General features: G+C 41.0%; 1 protein-coding gene across 4 annotated transcripts; it reads left to right on the top strand.

The window, feature by feature from the left end:
• Window positions 1-1,295: 1,295 nt before the first annotated feature.
• Window positions 1,296-23,461, top strand: map3k7 (mitogen-activated protein kinase kinase kinase 7). 4 transcript variants are annotated; one of them, XM_044376690.1, is made up of 18 exons: window positions 1,296-1,559; window positions 1,988-2,107; window positions 2,234-2,344; window positions 2,578-2,643; window positions 2,796-2,841; window positions 5,473-5,611; window positions 7,120-7,244; window positions 8,106-8,234; window positions 8,658-8,788; window positions 9,708-9,789; window positions 10,856-10,986; window positions 11,112-11,259; window positions 12,113-12,193; window positions 15,808-15,875; window positions 17,933-18,029; window positions 20,654-20,715; window positions 21,022-21,137; window positions 21,591-23,461. In XM_044376690.1, the coding sequence occupies exons 2-18, from the start codon at window positions 2,015-2,017 to the stop codon at window positions 21,769-21,771; spliced, it is 1,806 nt and encodes a 601-aa protein (XP_044232625.1). In that variant the 5' UTR covers window positions 1,296-1,559; window positions 1,988-2,014; the 3' UTR covers window positions 21,772-23,461. The 4 variants fall into 4 exon arrangements, with proteins under 4 accessions (XP_044232625.1, XP_044232624.1, XP_044232627.1 ...); XM_044376689.1 differs by having other exon boundaries at window positions 1,297-1,531; XM_044376691.1 differs by lacking the exon at window positions 1,296-1,559 and adding an exon at window positions 1,636-1,652.
• Window positions 23,462-24,581: the final 1,120 nt, after the last annotated feature.

Raw genomic sequence — 24,581 nt, 5'->3', positions numbered from 1 at the left:
GTTCATGCTCATTAGTATGAGTTGTGCTTGCCTTGTGGTTTGGAAAGCATCCATTGGGAACTTGGTTTATTACTCCCTGTGAGTGGAGCATGTAATTAGCATTCATCAAGTGCTGTGTTTATATAACATCCCTCCTCACAAATGTAATTTTGACATTACATAAGTATTTCTTGCCTGATCAGGGAGGGTCTCACTTGCTAGGCTAAATTGATACCTCAAAGGTCAGCAGAACTTCCATTGAACTCAGAAGTCCATGGAGAAACACTGGCAAAGATGCTCCGACCCAACAAGTTGTATTTAACACAACATAGCACATGCAACAATTCCTTATGAGACAGCCACACTGTAATCAAACCAAATTATTACAATAACAATACATTATATTTATAGAGCGCTTTTCAAGGCACTCAAAAAAGTTTGTTTGACAAAAATGTTCATAACCCAAGAACCACTTACAAGCTTTTTTCAGTTTTCATCTGCATGTCATGGTTTTCCAGAGATGGATTTGGGATGTATAATAAGACCTTGTAATACATCCATGGATGGACTTTGCTCAGCTTCTAAGCAAACTTCATTTGTTGAGATTGTGGTTGAAAGCTCCGGGAAAAAGCTAGCAAGTTGACCTTGAGTTAAGAAACTTTAGCTCAACAAGTCCAGTGTACTGTATATTTGTCATTTCAGCAAACTACTGTACATACACTCAGCAAAATTCAAAACATTAAAAGACAAGAAAAAAAGGGAAAGAAAAGAGGAGAATTGCCTAATGAGTAATTAATTCCTAATTAATAATTAATATTAGAAGGAGAGTTGCTTGTTCTGCCCTCCAAGATGGGTCCCCTGGTATGTGTGACTCTTGTAAAACCGAATAAGAAAAGAAAAGTTGAGTTGACATTTATAAAATACAGTTGCAAGGGATACTAATGATTATTTTCATTATAGATTAATCTGACAATTATTTTTCAATCAATTGATCAATCATTTGGTTTATGCAATGTCACAAAATAAGAGGGAAAAACTGCCCATTGCAACTTCCTACAGCCCAAGCCAGGTGATGTCTACATACCAACCATCGATATTCTGTTAATGATGTGGCATTTCTTCACAATTTGTGCTGCAAAATGACTGAATTGATTAATTATTTATCCAAATACATGCAGATTATTTTTCTGTCGATCGACCTCGCGATTAATCGACTTCTCGGTTCAGCTCTAACATAGTTAAATCAAACTAAAGGAAAACAAATGGAGCCTTTCCTTTGTGGAAAAGGTTGGAAAAGCTCCTGTTCAGTGTGTAGCGGACAGAATTGCAGTGCGCACACACTTCCTGATGGAGCTGCTCCTGCGAAGAATAAAAATACTCTCCTAGCAAGCCTGCTAGACGAGTTGTGAAAAAGTTATGTTTGGTCTGTCAGGTGGATAGAGAAAGACTAGTTTTAATAATGGACGTTATTATTCGATTTTTTCGCACATGAATAACAGAAGATATCCCCATGTCCAGAGAGCCGGCGCTGGTGACAAGTCAACTGCGAAGGGTTGAGTTGTTGAAGCTATTAAGTCCCGGTAGCTAGCATTAGCATTCAGGCCAGCTAATATACCGTAGGCCACGAGTAGCTTGTTTTTACTTGCGGCTGTGATATGGTTATGTTACTGTAGGTTTGTAGCCTTGCTTGTCGTATGCCTCAAGCTGTCTTTTAGCACTCTTGACTTTGTGTGACAGTTTTTGGGCAGCTACAGTTAGCTCTGCTAGTCAAGCTACGCGGTTAGCCAATGCATCATAGTAGCCGACTGGAGGCTAACGTTATGTCATTCTGCTGTGTTTGACAGCTTGTGCTGCTATTTTTTAAGAAGCCAACATATTTCTCATGTTGCTTAGCCATACCACTGGTTAATGACATGTTAGTTATACAGTTGTGCCATTATGATAGCTGTCGTGAAGCTGTATTTAACAGATTTCTTTTTTGTCTGTAATTTGCATGTTTTGCCTTCAGTAAGTTACTAGCTGACTTGGGCCAGTAATGTCTCTGACGTTACCATCCGCCGAAATGCTTGAAACACCTCCTGGATATCCATTTGAAGAAATAAACTATGAGGATATTGAAGTTGAGGAGGTAGGTGTGTTTATTTTTGTAGTCAGCTTATATCAGCTGGCACTGACAAGTCTTAATGAATGCTGTATACCACAGTTCAAAACAGGTTCAGAAGCTTACACCTCTTCTCAACTGTCCCATTTTCAGGTGGTGGGGAGAGGAGCTTTTGGGGTGGTTTGCAAAGCCAAGTGGAAAGGCAAAGATGTTGCAATCAAGACCATTGAGAGTGAATCAGAAAGGAAAGCCTTTATTGTTGAGGTATTGTTGTTATTGCCATAAATGGAGTGTTAGTTTATCTCATTGCTACAGCATTTTTTGTTGACGCGTTCAGACAAGACTTTATATTACAAATTCACTTATTTCACCTCTTTTCAATGCTTAATTATCAGTACCTGCAATGACAGACGAGGTCATAAATGGTTGTATACCTAAGGTGTTGAACAGCATGAATGGAGATGGAATTATGAGTAATATTTCCTCATTGTTTTCAGCTCCGGCAGCTTTCACGTGTGAATCACCCCAACATTGTGAAATTGTATGGCTCTTGCAATAATCCAGTAAGTTAATTGCAGTGTTATCACTGTGTTATCACCACAACAATACTAAGCACAAAGCCCCATTGATGAGCTCAGTATAGCCTGCACTAGTAGGTTTATACTATCTGCCTGGTTCAGTCTGTGAGTTTCTAATGATTTTCTTTCCCACTCAGGTCTGCCTTGTGATGGAATATGCTGAAGGAGGGTCATTGTACAACGGTAAGTCTACATGTTGAATTAGAGAACAATTCTATGATGACCAGAAAGAGCATTTGTTCCACTTTGCTAGTTGTGAAATGGACACAGCCTTGGACAGACATGAGAAGCAGCCCTGTTCAGTTGACCCACCCTCCCACTGTTTGCATGTTCCGTCATTTGTGTAGTTCCTTTATAACCCTAACAGCCAAAACACACTTGGCACGGACGCGGCGTGACACGTCTGTCGCATTATGGCCACAGCTGTTACACTGACCCCGGTAGCTGCGCGTATCCGCACAGGCATCGCGCAGCTGGTCTTTTTTTTCTCTCTTTATTCGTGGCTACGCAGCGATCCAACAGGTAAAAACTACATAGAGATGCAACATTGCACATTAAAATAAATCAATCAAGTCAGTGTGTATCCATGATCATGCAGTTAAAACGATGTAGTTAATTAATTCAGTACCCGTAAATATATAGTCTACGCTTCCAAATCCTGCATAACCAACTGTGTTATCACTTTGCAAAACTCAATATGCATGCAGCGACAGAGTCAGAGTTGGTGTAGCAGGTAGACGTGCGTGACGCGCTGTGTCCGTGCCTGGTGTATTTTAGCTGTAAGACTTTGCACAGTGACATGCAGTGCAGCCTTGTTTTTCCCTGCATCTGATATCCAAATGGACCTGATAAATACTGATGTGTTAGAAACAACATCATGCAGCAGTTCTGTAATGTCTTATTAAGGATATGTGTCAGAAACCTGCACTTTGTATGCTAGTATAGCATCACCTCGCAACTTATGGTCTATAAGTAGTAGAAACAGTGACTTGTGGGGAGAAGACTCCCTTTGACCGGTTGCATATAAGAGGTATAGTCTCAAACATGCTAGATAGTTGAAAGAATATCTCTTGGGCATCAAAAACTGATGATGGTAACCTTCATAACAGTCAGATTTATTGCAGGGCTGTAATGGAGGCTTGCAGCAGGTTGTACAGGTGCACTTAATAATCTGGTAATTTACTCTGTCATGCAATAGTAAGATGAAGTTGAACACTTGCCCAAAAATTTAGCATCTTTATAACTTACAGTTTTTAAAAATATAGTCGGCACTTGTGTTTTCAGTTAAAGGATCATTTTGTTTTTTTTGTTTGTTTTTTGCAACTTGGATCTTATTTTGTAGTTTTCATCATCATTTTTATCTGCAATGATGAGATTGAACTCACCAAGTCAATCGCTGACATCTGGGAATGCAGCAAGATGGGGCAAGAAACACAAGCAGACAGTCAGACAGGATGCAAACAAATTCCAAAGCTAGCCAAACCTTTTTGGAAGAGAAAATAAAGGCCAACATTAAAATGATTAGCCAGACTGTCTGTAGTCCATCCATCACAGTTACAACTTCAAATTTGTCCTGTTGTATTTAATATGTGAAATGAGGGATGAATATTGACATTTTGGGAGTGTTGACTTTCAATTTTACCTTCAAATAAAGTGGTTTAGATAATCTGGATAAACTATTGTCTTGTTTACAACTTGTCTGAACATCTGACTGCTTGTGTTTTTTTGAGCTGTCACGCTTTGTTTTAGCTATATTGCTGTGTTGCCAGATCTCAGCAATTACTTTAGTCATTTAACCAGGAGAAGTGGCTCACTGAGATTAAGAATCTCTTTTACAGAAGCGTCCTGTCCAAGACAACAGCAGCACATAGAATATAAAACACACAAGTTACAATAAAAAGTATAGACTACAAATTAATGTTCAGATACATGAAATGTGAACAATCAAGTGTCAAACAGATGTGATGAGAAGGATCATGTAAAATGACAGCAGCCGTTGCACCATTTCAAATCATGTAGAATCAGATATGCTAAAGACTAAAATTCTTAAAAATAAATCCATAAGATGGACATTAAAGTCATAAAACAAGTAACAGTAAGATATTAACCAAATAAAACGGTCTTGAAATACAGACTGTTAGATCGGCTATACTCCACATCAGAAAGAATGGTTTACTTACAGAACATTGTTATCATAACAGATAGAAATGATGAGCTAAACTGTGAATTGATGTGTTATTGATTGCAGTTCTCCTTTTAAATGTTGTCATTCACACATGCAATTAGAGGCCGTTTAACTGTAAAAGAAACAATGCAGGTATTTAATATATACCTGAGTGTTTCACACTTCAAATAAGCCTTGTGTTATAATAAATCTGATTCAAACAGCCCCTATTCTCATGTTGTTATGATTGGCAACTTTTAGTTTTAATGGGATGTGAATCCCGTAATAAGGGACTTCCTGCTGTGCTTCAGACTTCCCACCTCTCCTCTCTAGTCACTGAATCTTTATCAAAGTTGCTCATGAGTGTTACAGTATGGTACCAGAACTTTAATGTTATTCAGTTTAGTCGTGAATACTGTTTTTGAAAGGTGTACTGTCACCTTTCCCTCCTGGAATTAACTTGTTAAGGAGCTATAGCAAGTAGGCAGTCAGACCCGTGTATGTATGTATGTGTGTATGTGTGTGTGTGTGTGTGTGTGTGTGTGTGTATGACGATGTGTTAAAACACCGCAGGGCCCAGCTGACTGCTCGGTTCCTCTGGAGGGTTATTGTCTGTGGTCGTGGTTGTGACTGTGCTCTCTTGTCCACAGTGCTGCATGGTGCTGAACCCCTCCCCTATTACACTGCTTCCCATGCCATGAGCTGGTGTTTACAGTGTTCCCAGGGCGTGGCCTATCTCCATGGCATGAAACCAAAGGCTCTCATTCACAGGGACCTCAAGCCACCCAAGTATGCTCCTCCTCACCTCACACTCTCTTGTCTCCTGTTTCACTGAGCCAAAGTGCCTTGTGGCTTCCTTTTTATGTTTGTTTTAATTCAGTTCTTGTCCAAAAAACACATACACTTAAACTGGTCAGGCTATCTGAAGTGTAGAGGTTGCTCTAAGTCCAGGAGAGTATTGCAAAAAGTGTGTTATCATGAATAGCAAGTTATTGCTTCTTAACATGTTAAAATTGTGTGTTTTCTGACGTTAAAAGCATGTTTACATGTAAATCCCAAGTGTCTTTTCCTGTGTTTTAGGGGTTTAGGTAATATCACAGTACTGTCTTCTTTCTTCATTCACTTTAATCAATTATTACTTTAGCAATTCAAAATAATACTTCTGCTGCTACTATTGTATTACAATACATTTCTCAGTAGCATGCTAAAAGAACATGCAAAACCATGAACAACTGGGGACAGTAGATGATGTAAAGGGGTTCAGTAGATCAGACACAAAACTCATCAGACAAACATGCTTTTAAGGTCTCAAAAGAGCAGTTTCCATCCTGCTCCACAAACCAGTTTTTCTAGAGTGAGACTCATTTTTCATTTTTCTGTGCTTCATATTGTCAAATGAGTTTTTAAGCTGGTTTCAGACCAGCGTTTTCACTGCAGGAAAAAACATTTTCATTCAATAAATTATTCAACACAGGGTTATCTGGCAAAAAAGTTGACAACTTTTTGAACAAAGTACATAAAAGCATGCATTTCAAGTACATTACTTTTGAACCTGAGTGTAGTAATTCAACAATGCTACGATGGAGGAAGACATAGTTATTACTCTGATAACTTTCCTTCCTCATAGTATTCCAAACTTACAAACATAGTATTGTAAAATCATGGCTCTATTACTAAAATTGGCCCTCCTGTATGCTATTTAATTGCTTCACCCAGTTACACAGTATTACTGATGGACGTTTAGACCCCAGAGGTTGTTTGCCAGACTGTGGTGGAAAGAAAGCTCCTGGCAGGACTCTCTGGGAATGATCAGCTGGTGTGTTTCCTAGAGAACTGTTGTGGAGTTTCTAGGAATAAGTAGGTCATGCATTGTGACAAATTGTCAACTCTGGGTTATCGGACATGAATGTATTTATATACTTTTATTTAGTGTTCCTTCCCAGAGTTTCTCTTGATATATTGTTCCATTTAAAGCACATATGCACAGATATATTTGCAACTTTTGTTTCTGAAATGTCATTTAAATTTCGTACACATCTCTGTTAGTAGTATTAGTATTTTTGAAAGCTTTCCTTTTTTGTGACATGATCAATATTTTCATGTTTTTTTTTTGGCCTCTAAAAATCATTGATTAACTTTTTGGCCACATGTCCACATCTGGAACCACTGTGTACCTGTAACTGTTAACAATACTGTCTTTTATTCCACAAACAATTTAGAAAGCTTCTACTTTTTTATTCATCCTTTCATGTTGAAAGTGTTTGGCTTCTAATGGGGTTTGCTTTTCTTTGTTTCAGTCTACTTCTAGTGGCAGGCGGCACCGTGCTCAAGATATGTGACTTTGGAACAGCATGTGACATTCAGACCCACATGACCAACAACAAAGGAAGTGCAGCATGGATGGCCCCGGAGGTATTCGAAGGCAAGTATGAGTGGCATTCCAACTATTTGAAAACGCTTTAGATAACCTGCCCTGTCAGTTGTTTTTAACTAAAAAGCTGTGATATGTATCCAGACACTGTTTTATTTCTTTACACTCTCACACAATCATCACAAAGCAGTGAAACTTCTCACCCGTTTGTATCTGCTCTTTCTTGCACCCGACTTTGCTTTGTCACCTCTCACCTTAATTTCAGCTTAGCGCTCCAAGCATTGAGGCATTAATTCTTGATTCATCGTCAGCTGCCTTACTTCCCTGCTTTATTGATGACACTCTCTCCCAAGCATAGTGAGAAGTAGTGGCTTTATTTCCCGCGGGAGACTACGGTGTAGAATTTAGCCAGCAACCTAATGTATTTCTACATGATCAGACATGTTCTTGGCGAGGGGGGGGGTCAAGAGGAAAGATGAATTAAGCCGTAGTCATTATCTTGTTTTTGGAGGCAAGTTACAAGACTCATGTGCAACAACTCACTTTTGCCCTCTCGATGAACTCTTTACAACTAATTAGCATCAGTGTGAAATATGGTCAGAACACCTCAGCGCAGCAACTTTGAAATAGCTTTGTGATGTGCACTTTCATTCTACAATAATAGGTCCAGTAATTAAGCAACACAGGAGCTTTTCCTTGGTAAAATTGCTCCCTTATTTTCATCCTCCTCCCCTCTGAAAGCATGAGATGAGATAAAAGCTCCTGTGCTTTCCCAGGCACATCCTCGCTCTCATCTCAAATGCGCCACAGGGACTTACTTTTATCAGTCAGCCAGCGATGTCAAACGAAGCCTTTTTTTCTGTGTTTGAAAAGGACCTAAGTGTTGCTGTGTGCGTTCCTCTGTACTCGCAGGCAGCAATTACAGCGAGAAGTGTGATGTGTTCAGCTGGGGGATCATTCTCTGGGAGGTGATCACGCGCAGGAAGCCCTTTGATGAAATTGGAGGACCAGCTTTCCGCATTATGTGGGCTGTGCACAATGGTGAGTCACGGGGGTGGGGTGGGGGGGGGGGGGGGAGTTCAGGGATGCAACGTGTCCAGCTGTCAGCCACTGTGAGTCCAGTAGACGTGCCTGCACATCCAGGTCTGCTGGGAGACTGAAATTTAAAGAAGAGAGCAGCTAAAAGACATGTTCACCTGTGCAGCACTCCCTGCAGTTTATTCTAATACAGAGGCAGATGGAGGAGAATACCAATGTGTGCCGTTAATAATACCTGGAGACAAGTTTAATGTTTTTCAACCCTGAATCTGCCTGCCTGAGTCATTACCGGCTAGAGCAGCAGGCGAAGTGGGATTTTAGCATAAATTTGCAATATCTCATAGCTTGTCTGGTGTGATGCCAAAAGTTATTTGTTGCGTTGACTGTGTGTGAACAATCACTTTATTTCTTTTTTGTTATGTTCAGGTACAAGGCCACCTTTAATCAAAAATTTACCCAAGCCCATTGAGAGCCTGATGACACGCTGCTGGTCTAAAGACCCCTCTCAGCGGCCTTCCATGGAGGAGATAGTGAAGATCATGACTCATCTAATGAGGGTAATCTGTCCTCACACACACATTGCTCACCATCTCTACAAAGCTTTTATTAAACCGGAGCGAATGAATCAATAAACCTGGCAAAATAGTTAAACTCATAGAGAGCACAATGTAACGTGACAGTCGCTGGAGCAGCTCTGTAGGAATGTTTGTTGTACACGAGTTGCATCATTACATACACATGTTACAGATGTCAGCCTGGCTCCACATGGCTTTGCTTTACAACGTAGACCGAGGCATGGCAGACTGCAAATCAACTGAGCACGCTTTGTTCATCTTCAAAGAAAGATGAACTGTTGCCTTCAGTTCTGCTTTGTTTTGTGTTCACGTTGACTTACAACAAATGAGCCCAGAGGAATAAACATAAAGGCACTTGGACTGACAGGTTACTCATCGGACAGTTTGCACAACTGTCATCCTCCATCATCAACACTACATGGAGTATTATTTGTCCAAACTTTAACAAGACCTCATTTGTCAGAAATAATGACGAACAGCTAGAAAAAGTACAAAACACAGGTGTCTTTGTTCTGTAGTATTACCTGAGGGATAAATAATGTGTGGTTGCCATGTTTCACTTAGTTCTTAATATGGAACTGATAAAATACACAACACACACACAAATAAACTAATGACTGAATGACCTTGGGTTATTATACACAATAGACAACTCATATAGATGGTTGAGAAGATTGCTCTCATGACTGCTCTGTCAAGCTACCTGCCAGTGTTTGAACTTTATTTCTGATGCATTCTTGTCCAGGACATGTCAGTGTAACTGACTGCTGAATTGAAGTTATTGTTAGTTATCATATGGAATTAACCCCACTTTGTGTTTCTTTGAGAGTCAAATGCATAATGAAGCTATATTTGTTAAATGCAGCCTTACTTAATCCTTCCTTCTGATTTCTGTTTCCAGTACTTCCCAGGATTTGATGAACCCCTGCAATATCCATACCAGTATTCAGATGAGGGACAGAGCAATTCTGCAACAAGTACAGGTACTCAAAATACTGAGTGACATTTAGAGAAAATGGAAGAACAAAGACATCAGGCGTTATCAGTCATTCTTCCCGTCCTCTGTCCTCCTCCCTCTGCTGCTGATGTCTATTTTAACGTCTATTTATGATATTTTAACTTGTTTGTAACAATTGGCTATTGGTTTAACAAGAACATTGCGGTTGTGTGAAACATCCTGAGAGACTGTGGACAGAGCAGGTGGAAATATTGATTTTTCTACATGTTTATGCTTGTTGAACAGGTGGTTCGATAAAGTACTTATTGTCTTTTTACTGGCGAAGCTTTTATTGCACTTAACTAAACAAACTAAGTTTTCATCAACTCAAGTAATCTGCAAGTTATCTTAAGGTCACTGTGTCCACCGTGGCCTTTCTCCTCTGCTGTTCCCTCTGTGTGTGTGTGTGTGTGTGTGTGTGTGTGTGTGTGTGTGTGTGTGTGTGTGTGTGTGTGTGTGTGTGTGTGTGTGTGTGTGTGTGTGAGGAGCTGTGCCCCGCCCTCGGTGAAACACAGAGAGCAGAGGAGAGGACAGAGAAGCAGCGTGACTGTAATGACAGCAAAAACTCTCAGCATAGTTTTATTGTTTTCATTTGGCTAAGGCACTGTGAAGAAACACTAAAGCGCTGCACTAAAGTGTTATGATGATAGGGGAAACCCTGATTACCCTGAACAGTGATGTTGTCCCCTTGTGACCAGGCTGCACAGCCACTATTGGAGTCAAGTCCTGCCGACAGTCCTGCCTGTAGTTTATAAAACGTCCTATCGGTGCCAGTTAATCAGCCAGACCAATTCATCAGTCGACCTCTATTTACAATATGTGCTTGTTGTTTAGTAAAGGTGAAGGACTGGCACCATTGAACTTATACTGCTGTGTACACTTACCAATCCTAATTTCCACGGCATTTATCCTTCTAAAGTTTACTTTTTTATGGTGTGGTGTCAAATAAAGGCAAACATGCCACAGACATAATTTTATAATATTGCACCACAGTTGACAAAGTATAACAACTTCAAAACTTGTCTTCTGTTCTGTGTCCTGGGGAATAACAGGTTCATATGTGGACTACACTGGCACCAGCACAAGCAACAAAAGTGATGCAAACATGGAGCACAGTGATTCTCAAGGGAGCAACGACACTATCAAGATTACGCCTCAGTTTGCACCTCACTTCAAGCCAAAGGTAAACCCACTTTAAATATTTTGATGAAAACCATTGAAACATTGTCTGAAATAATAGATGTAGATGAAGTTACAGGAGAAAGTAGTGAAAGTCTTTTTTGTGTGTGTGTGTGTGTGTTCTTTCAGGGAGACCCGTTAAGGACTCTGCCTCTGTCCAGAGGGGGCAGCGTTGAGAGTCTGCCTGCACGAACACAGTGCCTGGCATCTTCAGACAGCAAAAGAATGAGCGCTGACCTGTCAGAGCTGGAGCCCAAGATGCCATTTGCACCTACAGGTAATGTCTAACATTGTACAGCACAAAGCAAATCATGGAAAGCAGGAAGAGGATCGAAGCACATTGGCATGATTTTATGATTTACTGAATTTTCATATTTTTCATTTTAATTTATTTATTTATGTTTTGAGAAAATAATTGCACACAAGAAAGGCATGCAGTGTTATTGTCAGTCATGGAGGTGAGTGTTTTTGGAATGAGGCCTTTCTGAGTCCACGAGGAGCTGCTCTCCTGCCACCAGAGTCAGGATCTTTTTCATGTGCTTTCATCACTTTGAGGCGGATTGATTCTTCATACAAGCATAACCATGTGGAACACCGAGGCTGTCAACCATCTCCCCTCCTTCAGAGGCTCTGACAGAGAGCAGCATACTCACCAGCGCTGCCATGTCAACATTGAACCCTGACGAATTCCCACATGTAGTTTAGATTTGAATAGAAATATTATTATATTTGAATTTGATTTGAGCACAGACTGTATGTCAGGTGTTTTTGTTGTTGCACTTTTAAGTTTTTATACTTGAATGTAACTTTAATGAGTAGAGTTCCTGTAATTCAAGCATCAGCACCCTCTGTTAGATTGCCTTGTTGAACTTTTTTTATCCAGACAGCATTCTGCTGAATGCCTGCTGTTGTTTGTGCTGAGAAATGTCATGCAGTGGCTGCCAACAGTCAACATGGTACCACTCCACAGTGTCTGGAATGGACGGGGTGCATGCTGCCCTTGCACGTAGCACATTGTATGCTCTGCATGTGTGTGGCCTACATTTCCAGTCCGGCAGTGGGCCCCGAGTCTGTAGTCTGCATGCTTGTTGTGTACGCAGCTGTATGTGTGTGTATATGTGTTTTCGCAGCACGCCCCCAGTATAAACGAGGCCACCGTAAAACAGCATCATTCGGCACCATTCTGGATGTTCCCAAGATCGTCGTCACAGGTATCACTGGACCACTGGACCACTGGGCTTCCTGGTGACCGGGTAGAGCTGGCTTGGCTGAGGCTGTGGGTTGCTCTGCTCTGACATGGCCTTCTCCTGTGTGTTACTCCATACGATACCAACCATAGAATTCACATGATGTTCATTCATGCTAAATTCTCTCAAAGGGGCAGTCTCTGTAGTAGAAAGATCTAAAAGATGTAATTGAGCTGGTCCTGGAGTCACACACATCAGAGTTGCCTCATGTCTCTTTGTCTTTTGTGATTTGTTTACTTGACAGAAACAGAACATGAGTCAGCACTGTCTCATCTGCAGTCAGGTTTTACACCCCAAAAAAATAGTTCTAACTAATCAATCTTCCTCAGAGATTGATGAAGACTTTCCATCAACGGTGTCAATGACAAGACATTTTTTTGCTGACTTGTGGAAACCCAATCAGTCGACACAGATGAGCTAAGATTCCTAACTCATGGCCCTGTCCTCTCTGTCATCTCTCTGGCTTGGCTGCAGCAGATCATGGGTAGCAGGAGTAAATCAGTGCATCAGTGCTCTGCATTTCAGCTCGTCCTTGCCTTTCATGCATAGAGGACATCGAGAAAGCATGGCTAATTTTTTCCCCCCCTCTTGCTCTCTTTACATCCATTAACTTTGAAAAAGTCATTTTGATTAATTTCTCTCACATTGAGGGTCAGAGCTATTATTACAAGCAGAGATACGGATGAAAGGAATGGGGACAGCTCTGGATGTCAGAAAAGGCTTCTATTTTGGAGCCTTGTGAGACACATTGAATGAGTGGCTAATTTAATCCAGTGACTAAGGGAGTCAGCTGCTGCATGTTATTAAAGGTAGGGCACTTGTCAATGCATGTGCACACCTGCACATCAGTAGTTTCCCCAAGCACACAAATCCCTGGTGGCCATCGAGTAGGGGTGTAACAGTATAAAAAAATCCCTGGTTCGTATTTCTGGCACAATATGGTTTTAGTACAGCAGGGACAACAAAAAAAACACCGAAGACAACATTTTCTGACTTCTATTTTGAAAAATGTAAACATTAATAGTGGCTCATCTGCCATGAACCTTAAATTAAAAATTACAGCACTTAAATATTGGCAAAAAAAAGCCAAGGGTCAATATGTCACTAATGCGCCATCATTATTACTAAAGACTCAAATATATTGCGTTCTCTTTGGAGTGTTTGTCTTTATATTTGCATTTCCTCAAATATGAAATGAAATTGTCCATTAAGACAAGTGCAACATGTCTATCATTAACTTAAAACGATCTTTAGAACCAGCAGTTTAATCCTTTCTCATTCAGTTCAACAGTTATGTTCATTCTCAGTCAGAACTCACTCTGTTATGGATTTTTCTTACAATTCCATGAATGACTGACAAAATCTTCAACTTTTTGCAGCAATTCAAATATTTAACTGAAACAAAATAGCAATTTAGTCTATCAGGTTACAGTTGCATAGCTCTCTGTAGTCCTGCATGTCCAATCATAGGTGGTGAGAGCTGCTGGAACAATGGATAATTACTGGATGACTGCAGCTTGTACACATTGACTGTATATAAATATGGACAACATGTCTCCACTTCTACCGCTATGCAAAAGTGAAGCCAAAATATCTCCTCTCTGGGAGCAGCCATCTTGCTTGTGTGTCATCATTTGGAGCCAGAGTCTGTGGTGTAGAGTTGGGAGGCGGGATAATGGCCCACAGGACACGCCCCCTCAGCCATCCTGCCGTCTGACGGAGGTTTGAGAACGGCTGTCACAGCTGTCAATCATGATGTCAGACCCCTCTAAAAACAAACTTTTCAGAGAAATGAGCACTTCAACATACATCAGTGTGATAAGAACTACCTAAAATGACAGAAACCATCTTTGGGAAAAATTTATTTGATGTGTACTTTTTTAGTTTGGCTCTTGTCCCATCCACTAACATGGAGGGGGCGGGACTTATGACCTATACTGCAGCCAGCCACCAGGGTCTGATGGAGATGTTTTGGCTTCACTTTTGGGGAGTGTCATGACATCCATATTTATATACAGTCAATGCTTGTACATAACAAACCAGATACATATCCAAGTTTGGTTCAACAATGCCAGCACACAGTTTTAGTCTGTTCCACTACTTCCTACTCTGCTCCATTGTTACTTTGACTTATTGGGAAACCATAAAGCTCCCAATTTATAGATGTAAATGACACTGAAGACTCCTGCTCTGGTGTTTCGTCTGCGTTTCATCATCTGACAGCACTCACTGTATATCAGTATAGCGAGTGTATACTGTCACATCCATGAGATCATCAGACTTGGTTAATTAAGCAGACAAATACTGTCCCACTGCCAAACCTGTCTTGGTTGATTTTGCACTTAAAAACCATAGACTAAAGTAGAATGTACTTAGGGCAATTCAACAGGTTAATTCAGTGCACCAAACTGAAGAAAGCTGCATACCAAACAAAACATCCTCTGGTAAATGGTTCACAATGAATTCATGTACTGTTACATCCCTGCAATCGTCAAAATGGTTGAAAAATGGTGGCTGCCAGTCCAGAATTGTGGCTCCAAACACTTGAATTAATTTGTAACTTTATTAAAAGTGCATGTATCCCATAGTAAAAGCATTTAGTAAAAAACATTCAAATTCAGTTCAGTTCATGGTTGGAGTAGAGTATTCCACTCAGTGTATTGTAACAGATAGAGAAAGTGAAGATGTGTTCTCCTTGGAGTGTGTGTTTGTGTGTTGTGTCTCTATTGTGAGCTTTTACTGTTGTCAACAGTCATACTAACAAGCCACAATCAGTGTGCTTCATATTGAACACAATTCAAAATCTTCAAATCCTGTGACATACGGGTCTAGAAAATGCACACATGACATTTGAAATGTAATCATTTCAAAATACAGGAAACTATTGATTCTGCTTGGATGATGTATAGATTTACTACCCACGTATTCATAGAATTATTCCTTACAGATACACTCATTCATATGCTTTGGTGTTAGTGTGTGAGCTAAATGGTAAAAAGTAAAAACTAGAGGAACTAAGGACTGCAAGGCTGTATTCACAACAGCTGTCATGCCTTGTATTTCAAGTTCTTTTTGAAGCAGATAGACCTGGTTATATCCCAAGCAGCAATAGTTTGAACCTGGTGTGCACCTGGGCAGCAGATGAATGAGTGATGACTAGGAAGGACAGTACCTGCCAGTTCCCATGGTCCTTGTCATAGACCCCTAAACATTTCCCAGCATCCCCAACCCGCTCCTAACCCAAACCAAGTCAGTGCAAACCCGTCACATAAGCTGGCTCAGCTGTTGATGTGGATAGGTTTGGTCTGCAGTGATGTGTGTCTATGTTTGTTGTGCACTGTTAGTGGGGCCCGGTTCTTGCAGCGCTGCGGTCACGTTACAGCCGTGCCACAGCACATGTTGACAGGCCAGGACGTAGAGGGTTGAATCAGTGCAGCTGTCCCTGTGTGGCTCTTTGGGTCTGGATGTCCCTTTAGCCACAAGTAAACACGGGCTCCAATCCCCCACCATTACTACCCACAAACTCTTTTGGCTTATTCTTTCTTCTGTCTGTCCTTGTCCCTCCATCCTGTCCACAGCCACATGTGAGCCTCAAAGACGTCGGTCTGTGCAGGATCTGCCGGGCATTGGCACAGAGTCCAGCCAGGTAAGTCACAGTCATAAACCAGATATGAATGGCAGAGGATCTATGCAGCTTCATGTGTTAGGACAGGAACTGCTGTTACATCTTGAAGTATAATTGAAATTTCATTGTGTGGGGCTTTTTTGTTTTTGTTTTTCTCCAAGTACAGCACAGCTGCTCTATAAATTATATGTCTTGTGCTCTTTTTTATGTTTTATATATGTACATACATATATATATATATATATTTATGTTATGTTTATTAGTAACGAGCAACGCTGAACTTAAAATCAAAATCTACACTGTAGATATCACAATGGGACTGCTGGTATCCCCTTGTGCCAAGTATAAATCCAGTTTAACAGCCAGAAAATAATGATGGCACAACACAAAAAGAGCCTCACACTTTGATTCACAGCACACATTAGCTTACTAGCTAATGTCTCCATATCATCTGCAAGCATGACCACGTCTTGTGTTGCACCTTGGCTTGCTGAACAAGCTACCAAACATTCACTGTGGGAGAAGTGCGCCGCCAGCATAATGTTGCAGGCTACACAGCTAATTAAAGGATATGGTCACAATTTTTCAGATCTTAAGGTACTGTTGTGTACTCAACAGTGTTGTATCATCACTTTCAGCTCAATACACAGTCAGTGTAGTTGTAAGAAAATAGACTTAAAGGACCGGTTCACAATTTTTCAAGTCTGTGTTAAAACAACAGTCAGGAGCCTAAATGAACATTGAAACATGTTTTTCTTGCTTTAATCAATAAAAGACAGCCCACCCACTCAGAGCCTTAAAGGCTAAGGAGTGTTTCTGATGTATTTCCAAAGACATTTTTCTTCCTCTCAATTATTTAAAAAAGGAAATAAATTAGAAAATGACTTTGGCAATTATTTTTGACTGCAGAAGTATTTGACTGGTGATGTCAGTTGGACTTTGATTCCAGTTAACATGGAAGCTAATAAATAGCCTTGATCTGAAGCTACCTGTTGTTAACATACAATACTTACTGTAGCCTACATTGCCTTCAGATAATCAATTAGACGTCACTTTGTGTTTTCAAAATTGTAAATAAAAAGTTGAGCTCTACCAGACGGGTTTATTTCTGCTCTCTTAATCTACTTTATGTTTTTGTTTGCCACTTTCATCATTCCTTTTTTCATGCAAAGCATGATGGATGTTTTTATTGATGTCGTCTTTCAAAAGGATTAGATATAGTCCTTGTCAAGAGAAAAATCCTTGGGGAGAAAATGTCATGGAATATGACATGTGTTTGATGTGTCAGCTCCAGGAAGATGAAGACATAAGTGAGGAAACCGCCCTCTCCTCAAACACGCACAGCTTCAAATAAGCTTCTTGGCTCAGAGCATTTCTCCTGCTTTCCCAAACATTTGTCTTCATTTGTTTAGTAGGAAACCCACAGCTCTCTGCAGTCAAAAGTTCATGTAGAGTTCAGCATAAAGACTTTGTACAAAAATACTTTTGCTAAAGAAAATAGTTTGTGCTGTGCTGGCGGTGGGATCAACCTGCTCTCCAGATTCTCAGCAGTGTGACAGTTGATTGATTGTTGAGCTTTTAGTTTCTGTCAGTTTGCTTTGTTACAGCATTTTGATTCACATACCAGGATCTAGGGAGACACTGAAACATTGCATGTTGATAATGTGTTGTTATAGCACTGCATACAAAATAATAATATTGTTGTTCATGGTTTGGTTTCTCATTAATTTAACTGGATATTTTGCTTTCCTCATATTTTTTATTTTCATTGTATTAAATTTGGCCAACTGAAATTCATTGTAAAGCATGTAAGGGACAATATCCAACAAGCTGTATTTGCCAAGATTGTAATGGATAATGAAGGGGTGGTTTGCCACATTTTGGCCTTAAGCTTTGCTCTACAGCTCTCCCTCAAACCTGTAAGGCTTCACACATGAATTCAAAAGTCCTCACTTTCTCCGCTAGAATTATGTCATTTGCCCCAACTCTTCATCAACAATTGCAAGCTGACAAAATCACACAGCACCCAGATGTGATTGGCTTCCCACGTGATTGACGGTGTTTGTTTGCTCTTGCAGGGGAGCAGGAACAGCAGCCGGTCCTCCAGTCCTAGTGTGAGGATGATGCCACCTGATAAGACAAGCAGTAGAAGCTACTTCCCCGATGACCCCTCAGGTACTCGTGACATTTCCACTGAAGTGGTGGTAATATTAACAGAAGATTTCATATAACTTTGCAGGGTTTGTAACATCTCTAACATCTTTAGATTTTCACCTAGTTCGTATAGCAAAAGCACTGAATTACACTGACTACATTTAGCCATAGTACTGCTGTGTTAACAACAGTGTTATGACATCACTTAGAGTTGATAAAATTTTCTGAGAGGATGCTAAGCATATAAGTGTTTCAGTGTACTTAGCTGTAGAAGTAGTTGGGGGTTTTTTTTGTTTGTTTTTTGTTTTTTACACCATTAAATCTATTAGGTTAATTTGAGCACTTTCACTCCTGTAGTTTAGTTAGTTCATATCCCTGGCAGAGGTCTCTGACGTAGTCAGAAAGCTCCTCAGTGGCAAGTTGCTGGGTGTAGATGAGATTCACCCTGAGATGATGAAGGTGCTAGACATTGTTGGGCTGTCATGGCTGGCACGCCTCTAAAGTGTCTCATGGATTGGGGACTGCCTGTGGACTGGCAGACCAGGGTGGTGATCCCATTTTCAAAAAAGGGGACTAGAAGGTGTGCTCCAACTATCGGGGATCACGCTACTCAGCCTTCCAGGGAAAGCTTATGCCAGGGTTCTGGAGAGGAGGCTCCAGCTGATTGTCGATCCTTGGATTCAGGAGGAACAATGTGGATTCCATCCTGGCAGTGGAACAGTGGACCAGCTCTTCACCCTTGCAAGGATACTTGAGGGGTTATGGGAGTTCACACATCATGTGCTTTGCGGATTTGGAAAAGGCTTACAACCGTGTCCCTCGGAGGACCTTGTGGGCAGTGCTGCGGGGGTATGGGGATACCAGGCTGTTGCTGCAAGCCATTCGGTCCTTATATAATTGCAGTTAGAGTTGTGTTCACATTCTCGGCAGTAAGTCAGACTTGTTCTCCTCGGCATCAAAAGGAGCCAACTGAGGTGGTTTGGGCATCTGGTTAGGATGCCTCCTGGACGCCTCTCTCTGGAGGTGTTCAGGCATGTCCAACTGGTAGGAGACCCCGGGGCAGACCCATAACATGCTGGAGGGACTACATATCTTTTCTGGCCTGGGAAACCCATTGGTATCCCCTAGGAGGAGCTGGAGGGCATTGCCAGGGTGAAGGATGACTGGGTTTCCTTACTCAGTCTGATGCCAACACAACTCGGTCCCAGATGAGCAGCGGGAAATGTAGGATGGGTGGAGTTGAGTTAGCTGGTCCACACAAGGAAGAACATGTTGCTTTCTAGTTCAGTCCATTTCGTGTTCTTACTGACTTGTTTCAAACACACCAAGAGCAGTAAACATGAAGTCATATGGTAACTTTTTCATTGAACAGTTTTGGTGATGTCATCTTGCATCATCAATGCAACATGGACCCTCAGAGAAAAACTGAAGCCAGACATTTCTCCATTCTCTGTTTAAGAGTGGCTGAGATTGACACTAAAATGAGAATAGCTGGTCCACCTTAAAGCTCAGTCCACCTTAAGTGAGCCTGGTCAGATTAGGCTAACCTATTGTTGCTGACTTCTGGGCTAACTCCCTTCACTTTTCCAGCAGTTGGGGAAATAACAGACAAGACCTTTCTTGGTCTTGAGAAGCTGCTAACCTTTTGCTCTGCTCCCCTTGCTTCACCGTCACTTTTCTGCGGCTCACTCTCTCCACTTGCTCAACCACACACTCGCTACACAAACACATTAAACACTGGCCTATTCCTTAACAGAGCTACGCTACAGATGTCCTTTTGAAGAATGAGGAGAGGGAGGGTGACTCAGAACAATTTTATGATAACGTAGGGTGTTGTCATGCTTGCACAGTATGCAAGTGAAAATCATTAGCAGCCTATTGATATTCATGATCATGTGAAATTTTGCAGCGGTGGTGCACCGCTGTAGAATGACTGTAGGGAAAACACTGTGGAGAATTATATAGATGGCTTATAAAGACTTAGATTTCTTGACAGTTCACAGTCAGTAAATCAAAAGCTAATATTCTTTCACATTTAAATTCCTGCTGAAATCACAGATATACTGTCATAAAGTCCTGTACTTTGTCCACCACAAACAAACCACACAAGTCAGGATGGAAGCAGACTGACACCCACTTTTTCCAGCCGTCTGGTTCAGTTGTTTAGTTTGCCGCAGAATTTGATTGAGCTTACAGCAGACTAAATGAATCAAACTAAAAGCGTGTGTGTTTGAACCACACCAAACAGGTCAGGCATTAAAGAACCTTACCAGCATATACTTTGTTTAGAACAGTTAACAACATATATGATAGTAAAGGTATTGTTACTGTGGCCTGTAGTTGTCGTGGTTAAGATAAATAAGTGAAGGTTGTATTTTACTGCTGGAATGATTGATTGAAATGGGCCACTGCTATCAGTCACCGTTTAAACACAGTGGCTATAAAAACATCAGTGTCATTGTTGCCAGATGTTGTAAATCTGTCAGGCTGCACTGTAGATGATTTACGTTGCTAAGGAGGGGGTCAGGGGTCTTTTCTGAAGAAAGACCTGTGGTAATTCATGTTGAAACCTGAGGACATAACTGATAGTGTTTCTTTGCAGTCATGAAAAAAAACCAAACAGCTCCTGCTTTCTCTGTTCTCAGACACCAACGGCTCAGACAACTCCATTCCCATGGCTTATCTGACCCTGGATCACCAGCTACAGGTACATCATCCAATCAGCTGCCAGCACACAAAGCACTGTATGTTTAATTTAAATATAGTCAGATATCAGCTGCATTGATTCAGCTTTAACTCTGTTTTGGTGGTGTTGCTCTTCCCTCACACAGATGAATGGAAGGACATTGGAACTTTGCAGTATCAACTTAATAATGACAGGATTATTCCTGAAAACAGGATGCCTTTTACACATGCAGCGTCAATGAGATATTTGTCTGCTCAGGTTATACTGTGTGATGCATGGGTAGATCATTTAAAGCCAATTAACAGCTACGTGCATGTTTATTTCCAGCCCCTCGCTCCTTGTCCAAACTCCAAAGAGTCCATGGCCGTGTTTGAGCAGCACTGCAAAATGGCCCAAGAATACCTGAAAGTACAAACAGAGATCGCCCTGCTGATCCAGAGAAAGTAAGTCTAGCTGCACCTGTCGCCAGTTTATCTGTCGCATTTGAGCTGAGGACATTTGTGAATAGATTCAAGAATAAATCATAATTTCAGGGAATGCCTGATAATCATGTTTCGTCAGTATCAAAACTAATCCAGCTGATTATCTGTACATCTAAAATGTAATATTTATGTAACACTATTTAACTTGTGGGTTAAAAAACAGGACTCAGATGTATCCCACCACACCCTACTTTTATACAGTATTAACTATAAGTTTAGTAGAGTTTGTCCACCAGAGAGTAGTGACAACTTAAAAACATTCTGCCCGACTGAAAAATGCGGCTGAGGCACTGTCAGTGTAGACACGGTGTAAGTGTTCCTCCCGTCCATACCGGCTGCTAAATTATTAAAAAATGAAAACAGCAACATCAGAGTTCAAAGAGTTAATCTCACTTTCATGTCCCATCTGCACAGGAAGGAGCTCATCGCTGAACTGGACCAAGACGAGAAGGACCAGCAGAATACGTCCCGTCTGGTGCAGGAGCACAAAAAGCTCCTGGAGGAGAACAAGAGTCTGTCCACGTACTACCAGAAGTGCAAAAAACAGCTGGAGCTGATCCGGGTCCAGCAACAGAAGAGACAGGGCACGTCGTGATGAGACTCCCCATCACAGACACATGAACTGCTACCATCCCCTCCTCTCCCCCACCTCACACCTGCACTATAACACTACCCACTCTCAAGCTCTGCTCCATCTCCCCCTCCCCATCCCAATACACACACACACACACACACACACACACACACACACAGTCCAGCTTTGTAAAGAGACCTGCATTCTACTGTGTCCTGCATGTTGCATTGTAGACCCCATGACGTCCTCTGTAGATATATTTGCACATCTTCACAGAGTATTCTGTGACCGCAGACCAAACAATCACTGCCCCCTACCCCCAGACCCTGCTGCCGTGCTTCAGGACGGACCTTCCCTTCTGCAGACTTCAGCGGTGTGTGTGGGCGGAGTGCGATGGCAGGCCGGTGAGGGTGGGTCGTGTGTTTCTACATGTTGCTCTCAGGGCCTCTGGGCTGCCTGGTCAGTGCATGTCCACTCCTCAGCGTCCTCCGGGTTGGACCGCTTCACCCTCTCAGCGGCCACACCGGCCTCCAGAATGTGAAAAAAAAAAAACAAAACAAAAACATGACGGCTCTTGAGCAAAAAGTGTGAATCATATGCAGAATTTTGAGAGGATGTTTGGAACTACAGCGCGTGTGGAATCCCTGTTATGCAAAACACACACCCATAAATTCATGTATTTATCTCTAACCTCCCCCTTTTTCTAAACACGAGCATGAGACCGCACCTGTTTACTTCCTCAAGGTGTTTGATGTATTCAGTTGAGAGAGGGATATACCCTTGATCCTCCATCACAGTGAAAGGAATCGCTCGGGGGTTTGTGTAAACCCGGATGCAGCGTTAATGATCTGCTCCTCATGCTCTTAAAAAAAAAACACACACACAACTAGTTTCCAGAGCAAATAACGGGAGCAGAGGATTCCCTATAAGAAACTTTTTATTTTGACTTCAGTATTGTTTTGCGTGTAGATGTTTTTGTCTTTTCTATTCAGTAGTTCACTTTGTATGATAGCTGTTTGTGTCATTTTGCATTAGGACATATTTTCTCTGGTATGGGAATGCCCGTGCAGATGAAATAGAGGAGCCTATACCTCTCTATACAGTATGTAGTTTGTTTTTAGTTCACATGTTGCCTTAGAAGTTGCCTGCATTTTAAGTGCTTGACTTGTTTTATGTGACATTTAGCGGGGATAAAGGCTTAAAAAAAAACAACAAAAAAAAAAAAGATATTTTTATTGTAACAGACATTGAATGAATTTGAATTCTTCTTTCCAGTTGGGAGTGAGAAGGATGTATGTCGGTAAGCTGATCATGTAAATGTTTCCCTCAAGCTTTACATCCAAAACAATGACAAAAAGAAGGATTGGATGTGATGTGTGTTTTTTTTTTTTTTTTTTTTTTTTTTTTTCTTGATCTCATATCCCTCAAGTATTTTTGCACAATCACTTTGTTTTGTCTGGTCATGTACAAATTTTATCTCATTTAAGCAATTCTGTTTTTAAAAGTGGAAGACATGATGAGTCAAACTTTTAAATGTGTTACTGTACAGGAGTTGAATGTTCAGCGGTTCCCCTCCTGAGTTTTTGTTCACTAAGAATTCATTTACCAAACTCACCACACTGTTTGAGTGTTTCCTAAGCTAATGGGAAATGAGGTACAGTAGAAGACAGTGAGCAAGGCATTATGAATAAACTGAATGGTGAAAGATGAAGTTGTTCGTGCGTAAATGTTTGTGTTGGATACATGGACTACATGGACTTTATTTTTTTATTTCTGCCTAACCAAACACTTTCTGTAAAGCCATGTAATTTATGACAGTTCTCATTACAGTTCAGTACAGTTTCTCTGCTGAAGACACTGGGTCAGGAAATGAAAAATGTAAGATTTATATAAACTAGTAGATATTATGAATATTTGTGAAGTAACTAAGATCCATTTTCAAGCAATTAAATCAGCATTGTCTAGAAATATAACAGTCATTGTCAGTACATGCTGTATGTTCTTCAGGAATGGCATTATAGCGTTTCTTCACCACTTTGAGGGTTCTTTTCAATAGTGTCTGATAAAAAGCCAATTAAATTAACCCTTGAGCCCCGATAGATCTGCCAGTACAGATTGTGACTGCGGCATAAAATACATTAAGTTACACATTAAAGGTGTGGCCCTGTTTGCTGTAGGCTCATCATTAACCTGTTAGGTTGATGAGGGAACACTCAATTATTTAATTATTTAATTGTTATTTTTGTGGGGTTTATTGTGATTCTTGCTAACTGTAGAGCTCCTTTACAACAAAGTCCCTGGGAAAAAGTAATATTAACCAAACGGTCTTAAGTCAAGGTCTACTTAAAGGCTTGTGGCAGAGCTTTCAACCACATCTCATGGTCTTTATGTAAGGGATAATGTACAGCGAGCGGGTCATTATTGTGAAATGAACCCCGACAGGGTGGTGCAGGAGGGGTGTTGGAGTTCGGTCATGGATTTGTCAGTTGTCATGGAGATGACTCTGTTGTAAATGAGTTACTCAGTCCTAAAGACCGGACCTCCCCTGAGAGGAAGACTGGAATGGCGTATGACATCATCATGACACCACATGTAACAGCTGTGGGGCACTCTACATCACCAAAACAGTTCAGACTCAGAGGACACTCACACCTAACAGCAGAGATCATTTTTGAAAGGGTACTGTCTCCCTCCCATACAGCATGTGATCACCCACTATTATGTGGCTTAAATTCCAGTATGTCACATGATGACAATTGAACCAGCTCCATTTGCAGATAAGGACCATCAAATTGAGTTGAAAGCTCCAGAAAAAGCTAGAAAGTGGGCCT

The sequence above is a fragment of the Thunnus albacares genome, chromosome 16, assembly GCF_914725855.1.
Source record: "Thunnus albacares chromosome 16, fThuAlb1.1, whole genome shotgun sequence".
Taxonomy (NCBI): domain Eukaryota; kingdom Metazoa; phylum Chordata; class Actinopteri; order Scombriformes; family Scombridae; genus Thunnus; species Thunnus albacares.
This window is presented reverse-complemented; position numbering and strand designations above follow the sequence as displayed.